This window comes from Camelus bactrianus, chromosome 34 (assembly GCF_048773025.1).
Source record: "Camelus bactrianus isolate YW-2024 breed Bactrian camel chromosome 34, ASM4877302v1, whole genome shotgun sequence".
Classification (NCBI taxonomy): Eukaryota; Metazoa; Chordata; class Mammalia; order Artiodactyla; family Camelidae; genus Camelus; species Camelus bactrianus.
In genome coordinates, this window is record NC_133572.1 from 18,138,368 (window position 1) to 18,150,540 (window position 12,173).

At 34.6% G+C, this 12,173-nt stretch overlaps 1 protein-coding gene across 6 annotated transcripts in view; it reads left to right on the forward strand.

The window, feature by feature from the left end:
• Positions 1 to 12,173, forward strand: part of CCDC91 (coiled-coil domain containing 91) — a 224,978-nt gene that overhangs the window by 53,315 nt on the left and 159,490 nt on the right. For all 6 annotated transcript variants that reach the window (XM_074357765.1, XM_074357768.1, XM_074357767.1 and 3 more), the window contains exon 6: positions 508 to 612. In XM_074357765.1, the coding sequence (XP_074213866.1) occupies positions 508 to 612 (105 nt within the window). The remainder of the gene's footprint in view (positions 1 to 507; positions 613 to 12,173) is intronic.

The following is a 12,173-nucleotide window of genomic DNA, read 5'->3' on the forward strand; positions in this document are numbered from 1 at the left end:
TCTCATTTCTCTTCCCTTCAAATGTATCTATAGAAAGACCTTAGCAGATTTATAGAAAGTATATGTAGAGGTGAGTGTTGTTTACAATTAGTTTAGATGCTTTTATTTATTTATTAGCATGAATAATTTCTGTGTTGCCTCAATCTTTGATATTGGTCTGGGAATGGGAGTGAAGCATACATTCTATAATATTGTTGAACATTAAAAACCATGATTCCTACAGGGGTAGGGTATAGCTCCAGTGATAGAGCACATGCCTAGCTTGCATGAGGTCCTGGGTTCAATCCCCAGCAGCTCCTCTAGAAATAAATGAACCTAATTACCTCCCCTCACCCACCAAAAAAGTTTAATAATATAATAATAAATAAATAAAATATTAAAAAAAAACCCCATGCTTCCTGTAGATTCTTTCCTTACCAAATATTTTCTAGTACGTTCATTGAAAAAAAGTGAGTATATTTTATGCCTTTAAATATTACAAAATTTATGCTTGGGTTTTTCTTTCAGGATGTGGAATCATTGATGGAAAAACATAGTGTCTTAGAAAAAGATTTCCTTAAAGAAAAAGAGCAAGAGGCCATTTCTTTTCAAGATAGATACAAAGAACTTCAGGTAAACACAGTGGATTAAAAATTTAATATGTAGGCCTTTTGATGGAGTATGTATTATAATTTCAAAAAGTACTCAGTAAATACTTAATGAAGGATCAGATACTTGTTTAAATATGTAAAATATTGACTAACATGGATGACATTAATGATAAATGCCATTTTGAAAAGTATGAATCTGTGAGAAACTATGAAGGTTAGTTGTTTGAGACTCAATCCTGGTGAAAATTATTCTGATTCTGATGGATAAAATCTGGAAATTGGGCATTCTAATTCTTACTGTGATTGTATTTGAAAAGAATTTAGAATCATACAAACCCCAAACTGAGATATTTAACCGTTTTCATAGAGTTTGTAATCAACATTTCCTCTTCTTCTCCTCACATTTCTTTAATAAACTTGTTTCTTCTTCAGCCTTTCACCATCCCAGTAAGTGGCATTTCTCTCTCTCCAACTCCTAAAGCTAAAATCCACATTTATTCTTTTTCGTACTCACCCCACATTTGTTCCTTTAGCAAAACCTGTTTGGCTGTACCTTCAAAATATTCAAGTTTCGACTGTTTATCATTCTGGTCAGTGCTATCCACCTGCCCTAGGCCATTCTCTCTCACTTGGAATACTGAAGAATCTTCTATTCTAACTAATCTTTTTACTTCTGTCATTGCCCACTTACAGACCATTCTCCACATGGCAGCCCCTGTGATCTGTTTAACATTTAAAGCTGCTCATGTCATTTCTCTGCTCTGAAACCTTCAGTGGCTTCTCATCTCACCCAAACTAAAAGTCAAGTAAGTCCTTAAAATGGTTTGCAAGGCCCTATATTTTCCTGTATCCCTTCTCCCTGTCTTTTATCCAGCTCCTTCTCAGTCATTTGGCTTTACCCCTGTTTCTGGAATACTCTTCCCTCAATTTTCTGCATGGTTTACTTTTTTTGTATCATCCAGGTCTCTGTGCAAGTGAGACCTTTCCAGACAGTGCTGACATTCCCTACCTGCCTTCCCGGGCTCTGCTTCATTTCTCTCCATAGCACTTTTACATCGGATGACCTGTGTGTTTCCTCGTTTACTTACCTAGATAATTTTAACAGTCTCCTAAGTGGTCTTTCTAGCTTCCGCCCTTGCTCTTTTCCCTTAACGATTCTTTATTTCAGCAGGTGGAGTAGTGTTTTTAAAAATGTAAATCAAATCATTTTCCAACCTCAATTATTATTCTCCTTCCAGTGTAAATCTTCTATCTTCTCCAACTTTTCCAGTTCACCTGGGGCTATTTACTCACACTGCACTTAATGATTAAGTCCAGAGGAATGTGTGAGTCTGTGTTGGGGAGGATGTTCCTTGACTGTGGGAGTGGTGAGTGGAGGGGCTTGTGATTCGTTCAGTTTCTCTGACTGGAATGCTCTTCCCACAGATATTCTACATGGCTTTGTTTAAAAAAATGCAAAACTTGAAAATAAGGAAAAGGATGAGCAGTGTGTTCTTCCAGTGTCCAGTGGAGACATTATTTACTAGACCTACTCAAGGATTATTTAGGAGAATGGAGTACTTTGACTCACTGTTTATGACTGATTAAAAGTCTCAGTTGTATTGACATTACATGTTAATTAATTAGTTTTTTTTTTACAGAAGGGATGCAAATGATTTCTGTCTGTTAGAACTTCAAAGAATACTGTTTATTGCCCTATAGGACATTCATCAATTTTATCTCTAACCTAGAATTCTTTCTTAGTCTTACACTCCATTATTTAATTTTTAAAACATTTTATTTACTTTTTATTTTTTAATTGCAGTGTAGTCAGTTTGGAATGTTGTGTTAGTTTCTGGTATACAGCATAGTAATTCAATTATACATATATGTATATATATTCTTTTTCAAGATGGGTTATTACAAGATATTGAATATAGTTCCTTGTGCTATTTAGCATGACCTTGTTGTTTATCTATTCTGTATACAGTAGTTAGTATCTGCAAATCCCGAACTCCCAATTTATCCCTCCCCATCCCCTCCCCACCCCCGTAACTAGAAGTCTGTTTCCTATGTCTGTAGCACACTGCTATTTAAATTTTCTACACATATACCTATTCAGATGCTCTTTGAACCAGTCTTAACATCTGATTCATTCAGTGTTAACATAAATGATTCATTTGTTAATAAAGAGTAGCATAGATTTTTGGCATGGTTTTATTTATATTTATATGGGTTACATTTTAGCTTTTTAAAAATTATACTTTTTTAACAACTCTCACTGAACCCTCACTTCCGTTAGAAACTCAAATGCTGGCTTCCTGTGGACACTTTCTTTGACTGTGCTGCAGAAGATAAGAACCTGTGTCCATGCTTAGCATTCCCAAGACCTCTTTCTTTGCCTTTTTCCCCTATCCTCATAGCACCTTTTATTTTGTTTTGATTTATGTTTTGCTTTGCTCCCACCAGTGTGAGCTCCATGTGGTTTGGAACTTTCTTTTCCAGTACCTAGAGCAGTACTCGCCAAGTAACGTGGGCTCACTTAATACTCTTGAGTTGAATGGGTGAATTCACTGATATAGCGTACCCTGCTGCCCAAGGGCTAATCACACCATGTACAGCCACATTTATAGTCTGCGCTTGGAATCATGGTGCTTATTAGAAGGTGCAGTGCTGAATGCTGGAACTTCGTGTTTTCTTCTCTCTACATTGAGTGACTTATTCTGGGCCAGTTAGTGAGACAGATACCTTTGCAAATTCAGTTTCTCAGTCCATTAATGGGAACATTAACATACCTGAGAGACAGTCTAACACCTGACATATGACACTCTGAGCTTCCTACAGTGAAACCCAATATAAATGCCTGGTGGCATTGTCATTGTGGTCTCACTGCTTTTACTATTCATAGTGATAATCTAAGAGTAGCAACTTGAGTCTTCGAAACTAATATTCAGTTTAAAAGTATCTTCCTCTTACTAAGAAGCAGTACTTTCCAAGGAAATAGTTTTTAGGTGATTTTACTTCAGTACCAAGAAGGACCTTGCTCCTTTCTATACTCTGTGGAAAAAAAAGAGTAGACTAACTTAAGGCGTATTTTATCACCTTAGCTAAGTGAATGATAGAAAAGTGTATTAGGAGGTCTGATAGCCAAATTGAACTCACAGGCTGGCGCGCCGTTTAGTTTATCTGTCACTGCTAGGCGGGGCAGAAGCCTGGGCTCAGCGCTTTGGCCATTGCTCATAGAGTGGAGGTGGGATCATATTTTTTCCCGTGGGCTCTGCTCTCCTAAGGCATCTAAGATGTAAAAGTTACCTGTTCTCTGCGTTGCCCCTTTTGTGGTCCTTTGGCTGGCGAGGGATAGCTTTTCCAGTGGCTGTTTTCATTTGTGCCCTTTGGCACTTCCTGGTTGCTGGCCAGAACAGTACCCACACTGGGATGTATGAGGCTGAAAGAACACTCAGAATTTACCACTGTGTCCTCGAGTCCCCAGGTGGTCTGTTTACTCATCACCTTCTGCAGTCTTACTACATTTGTTTTTAAATAGCGTCCAGGCCATTTAGCTCTACTTACTGAGAGAAATAGAAGTGCATCTTCTTCGTCTTAGCCTGGAGGTGAAGGAAAAAGAAACCGTTTAAATTTTAAATATTCTTTATTGTAGCTACAGCAGAATGATTTCAGTCTTAAAACACATTCATTTAAAGCAAGTATTTTGATTAATTTTTTAAGGAAAACAGTTTAAGAAACCAACTCATAGAGTAATTAAAGGTAGAGGAGGTGCAAATGAAAGTATGGATAACTCAAACTGTGAGATAATCTGTACGTCTCTGTGTCTGCTTTATGCTTACCAAGTTTGTGCATATATGGTATATGTGTTAGACTTTCTGGAAGTGTATTTTTAATAAATATTTATTTATTAATAAGTATTTATAACAAAATATATTTTTAATTACTATAATTTAATTTACAATATTGTAATAAGTACAGTATTGTATATTATCAATATATATAAATATATATTTTCATTTTTGTAAAGAAATCTACCTCCAGTTTTGTAACAAAATCTACCTGAAATTTTGTAGTGAAATTTACCTCCACTAAGGCCAATGTTGGGTGTGCCTTTGTCAAGATTTTAGTCTGACCAGAGAAAGAGTAATTAATAAGTGGAATGTTTGTAAAACCTTGAAATGAACCTTTTTTTTTTTTAAACATTAACTATTACAGAGAATTCTAACAGTGTTATTTTATGTGATATGGTCTGATTACCAGGATAGGTGGAGGGGTGTGAATGTGCCCATAACAAATGCCATGAACTCTGTGGTACAATGGGGGTGTGCATGACCCCTCCTTTCCTGCTCTGTCCAGGGTGTGTAGCCTCAGCAGAGGAAGAAAAGTGAGTCATGCTGCATCTGTCAGAGGTCGCTATTTAAAGGACTCCTCATGAAACATGACTAGAGAACTTATCTTAGTACAGCTTGTGTTCCAATCTCTCTTGTCTTCCTTCTCTGACTCCCAGAGCAGGTCCACTCCCACCTGTGACAAGCACCCAAGAAACTGGCAGCTTATCAGATCGCACCTCGCATAAGACAGAAAAAGAAAACAATGTTCAGACCTATTTTGCTACCACATTTTAAAGAATATAATGAATAGATGCAGTTGATCATTAAATTATCATCTCTGGTAGTTGTGAGTGGCTGTGGCTGACTTTGGGAATTGTCTGTATAAACTTTTTAAAGCCCGGGTCCAGTCTTCCATATGCCATTTCTGCTGCTGATTTCACAGGTTATAGCACTGCAGTATGGATAGATATTATTCTCAATATTTTTGTGTACTTAAAACATTTAAAAATTTTTTTTATTTATTTTTACTGAGGTGTATAGTCAGTTTACAATGTTGTGTCAGTTTCTGGTGCACAGCACAGTGCTTCAGTCATACATGAACACACATACATTCATTTTCATATTCTTTTTCACCGTAAGTACTACCAGATAACCGTCTTGACTGTTCGTGGTTTATCTTTACTTGCTTGTATTTTCACATCCATAGAGATACTGTGCCATCTATTTTTGCAATAGATATTGAATTTGAGTTTTTGGTTCTACTTTTTTAGGCACTCTAGATGTTTTTGTGAGGGAGTTTTGTGAGATCTGAAAACTGTACCGTCACTACAACACTCCCAGTGTTCTTTCACGGGTAACGATTATTAAATGGAATTACCTGATATCAAGGCTTAAACGTATGCTTTTCCTGAGGATACTTACCTCTTTCTGGAATTAGTAGTAGATTGCAGGGAGTTACAGATCTCATTCTTGCTTAATAAAAGTTGAGGGAAAAGGCCAGGTTTTATTCATTTTTGTATACGATCGTTTGGTACTTGTAGGTGTCCGTGAGAATTGTTGAAGACAAAAATGTCCAGAGAATTAAAAAAAAAACAAAAAAGACTCGGGAAAACTACTGCTTTATTCTTTGTTTTCATCTTCAATTTTGTAGAAAGTCAATTATATTACATTTTCCTGATGGTCACTGAATTTTGTATGCTTCATTTCATTTTTTTTTAAGGGAAGGTAAAAAGCTTTTAAACAACTAATTTGAAGAGGAGGGTATTTATAAGCGTATAAATGACTACTCATTTGGTTGTTTTTTTGTTTGTTTGTTTTTGTCTTACAACATATAACTTTTATTTGTACCTTTTTACCTATATGTGTAGATGCAGGTCACCAACACCATGATTGATGTTTCTAATAAGGACCTTAAGTCATTCCCTTTCCTCCACAAAATATTATCTTGAGAATACACACTTAAGTTTTATGCTATTTCTTTTCATTTACTATCTTTATTCCCTAATTTAGCTGTTAGCCACCTTTCCTTAACTTAGGTGTGACAACTTTTTCTTTTAAATGAGGATCATTTTTAGAAAATAAAAATGATACACATTTTTCAAATGAAAACAGCTTAAACTGTTGTTTATAAAAACATTAGCTTGTTGGGTTCAGTTTAAACAGTAACAAAGTTATAAACATTTTAAGAAAGCACCTCCAATTTTATCATCCAAATAGGCAATTTTTAGAAAAAAACAAAAAAATTTTTAGTACTTTTCTACCAGTAGGAAAAATGTATACTTTAAAAATTGGATTATTTGTCCCTGAATAACGGTACTAATAAGAAAACTGACCTTTTATTTTCAAAAAAAAAAAAAAAAAAAAAAGCCAAGATTGGGGACATTTTTGAGAACTGAAAATAGAGGTGTAGTTTATTAAACTTTCATGCAGGCTCATATGCTGAAGGTATTATGTGATTTTTCTCATTTCTGTCCTAATAATTTAGAAAATCAAGATGTTCTTTCATTTATTGGAACTAAATTGAATAATTTTGAAGTCATTAGAAGAATACCATCTTCAGTTCTATAGGCTAATTGACCATTGTGAAAATGTTTTTCCTCCCTTACACAATAATAGAAATTTAAAGCGTTAGCTAGTACCTTCACAAATCTAAGATGACATGGATATTTTAGGACACACCATCAATTTGATAATTGATTTTGAGGGGACAGAAAAGATAGCATTTCCAAATTTTAGAAATCTTAAAGTGGGATGAAAAAATGCATCTTCAGTTTGATTTAATATGTAAAATGAGTTTTCGTGTTCCAAATATGTTTCAGTGTATTTAGAATTTGTAAGTAGTTTAGTTAGAAATGTAAAATGTTTAAAAACCAAAAAACCAAGTAAACTGTTTTGACTAGATAAAAATGAAACTTAAAATATTTCAGTAAATAGAAAATAAAGGTTTTTTAACCTATTTTTAAATTTAAAAATAGTTTCTCAGGATTATACTGTATAGCACAGGGAAATATACACAAGTTCTGATGGTAGCTCACAGAGAAAAAAATGTGACAATGAATATAATTTTTCATGTATAACTGAAAAATTGTGCTCTACACTGGAATTTGACTCAACATTGTAAAATGATTATAAATCAATAAAAATGTTAAAAAAAGTTAATCTATTTAAATGAGTTACTTTCATTAAAGAGATTTTCTCCAACAAAAATTAATACCAAAAATTGGATTAAGAGTCTACCGTAAATTTTGGTACCTAAATTCTCATAATATGATTATTCATAAAATTTCTTTGACAAGCATGCATTAATTCTGTATATTCATTTGGTCTTAAAAGTTTTACTCATTTTTAACTATGAGTGATTCAAGGCTGGATGCTAATTTCATAGCCATAATTTCTTTTAAAGTTACATAGTACATGACCCCTTTTGATCTGCGCTAACGTAGAGATTTATGCAGACACGTTTCAGAGATGTTGTAGAATTGTCATTATGAAACTTATTCTGTGGCATTGAGTTTGGTCTTTAAATTGTCTTTTAAATTTAAATAACTTTTAAAATTGTATTTTCAGGCTCACATAATTTGGTAAAATATAATTTTAATGTTTATTTACAGTTATCCCATTTACTATTGGGATGTTTGTAAGTGCATTTGTTACTTTAGAAGCATGTGTTTTACTTTCTTTACTAGATTATAAATTACCCAAGGAGATTTCTTAGAGGGCACAAAGATTTTTTTTTTTGTACCCGCCAGATGTTTTGAGCAGTGTTTAGTGATAGATTTCTGTGTGTGTGTGCATAATGGTATTGCCAAAAAATAGGAAAACATGGACTTACAATGAGACTAGGTCTCACTCTCATCCAGTGGTGAGGCAAACCTATTATTTTTGAATACTCTAGTTTACAGTCTCAAGGGATGTATTTACCCTATTTCCCTACTTATCTGAGGTCAAATTCTGACCTCAGCCATTCTAGAACAAAGTCGCAGACCTCACCAGTAAATGAAAAGACTGGTTTGAAGCAAATTCTTCAAAAATCCATGTAGTTTATTTGGTAGGTAAGTCATGGAGCCTTTTTGTCCCTCAGCCAGGCAGTTAAGTATAAAGTAATGGAAAAAAGAATCCTTTATCAGAGCAGCCAGAGATCAGTGTTAAGGAGAGGACACAACACACCCAAAGCTTCAAAACCTGAGAAACTTGGGGGCAGGGTTAGGTGGCTCCCAGCTCATTCTCGCCCCTTGGCAAATGAAGACATAGGTAGAAGGCAGCCTTCTATAAGCTATAACCTGGGAGAGCTCTCACCAGAAACCAACCAAACTGGCACCTTGGTCTTGGACATCTAGCCTTCAGAACTGTGAGAAAATAAATTTGTGCTGTTTAAGCAACCCAGTCCATGATATTTTGTCATGGCAGCCTGAGCAGATTAAGATGGAGTATAGGTGTTTTATATTTAAGGCTGTAATGTACTTCATGTCCATCTGCATGCTAAAATTTAGGTGGATTCAATTTTTTAAAAGATAAAAGTACAGTACTTTTTATTTCATATTAAAAAGCTACTTAATGAATTTATGGCTTTTGAAGGAGATTTATGTGTTAAAAGTATTAAGAGATGTGTATTTTCTTTCAAGCTAATGTATATACTATCCTTGTATCCTGTTAAATATCATAAGAAAATACTTGGTTTCAGCTGTAGATACAGAGTAGAAACATTTTAATAATGAAAAAGAGATATAAATATGCTGCCTACTCCATTTGCTTCTAAGATCACAGGCTAACTGCCAGGGAGTTTCACAAATTATGGCAGTGCCTGAAATCACACAGCATCACGAAACCTGCAGAATCTGAAAAAGGCAGCCTTCATGGCAAACACTAACCTGCTCTTTACTGCACAGGAATTTATGCATGTGGCAGCCGCTCAGGTCCTGCTTTTGCTTTAAGGCTTCACCAAGGACCTCACACATTTGAAAAATCATTGACCCCTCTTTTGCTTTCATTTCATGAGACTTTTCTCCTATCATTTCAAACTTGGTTGCCACTTGATTTTTGAAGTCTTTCCCATTTTGCTAGAATTTCTTTTTCCCAAATAATATTCTTCCTGAACAGTTTCTTTTTTTTTAATATGTGCACATTTTGTATGTGTCTAGATATACTTTCTCTGCCTTCCTTATTTCTTCTGTCCTATAAATTTTCTTTTATTCTTTTTTTCTTAAAACATAATTTTTCTAGTAACATAATCTAGTAAAAGAAGTCTAATATAGAAATCTGTAACTCTCTGAAAGCTGCTTATAATTTCGCACCTTCCAGATAACATTGTGAAGACAGATACTATCAATTTGTCCTCTGGAATTTTGTACAAATTTACACTTTCACCAAGAAATAAATGAGAGTGCCTGTTTTTTGCATCCTTGCCTACACTGTGTATTACCAGCCTTTTTAATATTTGCTAATTAGAGAAGTAAAACATATCTCTGGCTCTTTTAAATTTTTTCCTATTTGTATGTGTTTTTTTCTTATGCTATTGATCATTTTCACTTAATTCCTAAATTTTGTGTATTTCTCCTTTGTCCATTAAAAATTTCTGTTCATCTTATTTTTAATGATTTATGGGGGCCTTTATATACATGGGTTATTTACACTTTGCCATATAGTATAAGGACTATTTTCTGGTTTATCTTTTATGTTAATAGTATCTTCTACTATAGCAAATGTAAAAAAATAGTTTAGTATATTATGGATGGATTTTGGATTAGAAAATATTCAGCCTTGTTTTATTTCAGTCATTTTATAATTTCATTTTATATTTAAGAATTGATCCGTCTGGACTTCCTGTTGATAAAATGGGATAGGGTCTAATTATCACTTTCCCCAAATGTCTAGCTTGTTGCTCTGACAGTAGTTATGGAATAATTCCTCTCTCCCCTCCTTACTTGGAATGTACCTTTGCCATATACTAAATTTCCATCTATACTTAGATATATTCTAGACTTTTTTTTTCATTCTGTTGATCTGTGTCTATTGATTCCTGTAGCAGGACCATTTACATTGTTATAATCACTATCATTTAATTGTATGTTTAGGTATTTAATAGGGCTGTCCTTCTTTTCCTTAGCTAATCTTGCCTATTAATCTTCCAGTTAAAATTTTAAAATCATTAAACAAGTTAAATGTAGAAAGAAAACCCTGTTGGGATTTTGATAGAAATTTTGGTAAGTTTTTAGATTTGTATATGGAAAGTCAACATTTTCCCCTATATTTAATCTTTCTATTTAGTGGATATGTTTCTCCATTTATTCTATCCTCTTTAAATATTCCTCAATTGGGTTTTGTAGTTTTTTTTTTCTTACAGCTCCTGAACATTTGTTAACTTTTTTCTAAAAATTTTAAGAGTTTTTATTTCATGTATAGTAATATACTTGTTTAAAATTTAAAAGCAGATTTCCTATAATCTCACTCTGGCTTTCAGTCTTAAGGGTTAGAAGCTCCTTAGCACCTAAAATGCTATCAATTTTGTGCCTGAATTCAGTGCAACAAACTAGGATAACAGGATAATGTACTTTCCTAGAAACTATTTCACATGATGAAGACAGAGACATGCAATTTCACTGGGGGAATGAATGAAAGAAGAAATGTAAGCAGTTGCCGTATAGTCTGATGAGGTTGCGGGTAGAGATAGTATACAAGGTTGGGAAGCTCATAAAGGAGGAGAAGTTATTAGAATTTAGACTCAGAAGGTGAACAGGTCTTTGTCAGATTATCAAATGGGGAAGGGAGGTCTTGTAGAGGGAGGGACATGTGCAGAGTCCCTCAGTTATGAAACTGTATGACCTCTTTGAAAAATTGCTAGTACTGGAGTTTCAGTAGTGAGGGTATCTGGTTTGGTATGTTAGTTTGGTTGTGAGGGAGAGGCATGTTAGTAGCAGAATCTGGAAAGTTTTCTGGAGGCTGTCAAAAGGTTTTTAGTAGTTGACTAACACTGAACATCTCAGGAGGATGTTTCTTGCAGTTGATAGCTATGAGTTGGAAAGAGGGGAGATGGATTTAGGGAGACCTCTTTAGAGCCTGATGCATTAGCCCAAGAGAAATGTAATGGGGATCTTCATGAAGTGGAGAAATACAAGTAAAGATAGGAGGAGGAGGTATTGAAAGATACTTAGGCAGAAAAATTTAGAGAACGTAACTGCTGGAAGTGAGGAAGAGGAAGAAGCCTAGCATGGCTTGGCTTTCAAGTTTTCAAAATTATTTAGGCTCTGTAAACTTCCCTTGTGAGACTTTTAAAAAGACGTCTTGTTTATGAAATATTGATGGTTTCATTTACCCTATAGCAAATCAGTAACAACAATGTGATACGAGATTCCTGGGGTAAGGGACTCTCAGAGTGGACATGTATTCTCTGCTTGCATTTAGTCACTGAATGCTCCTGCTGTTCTTCCTCAGGCTCTTTCAAACGCTAAGCGCTGTTCCCCCTCTGTAATGCCATTGTGTTAGCCTAGGGAGCAACATCTTTCACTCATATTATTATCTGTGATTTTGTTTTGCTCCGATCCAATATCCATGCTGACCCGGAATAATTCTCAGGATCATTGTATCCTTTGTTTTACGTCTTCAGGTGGTTCTCTGTTTTCCTTCATATTAAGGCCAACCTTTCAAAACTTCAAAAAGTCTCATTTTTCTTACTTGTAAAATAGAAGTAATAATAATACTTCCTCTCTGGGTTATTGTGAAGATTAAGCGTGTTCCTGTTCTGAGGTGTTTAAGAACGACTGGCACACACAGC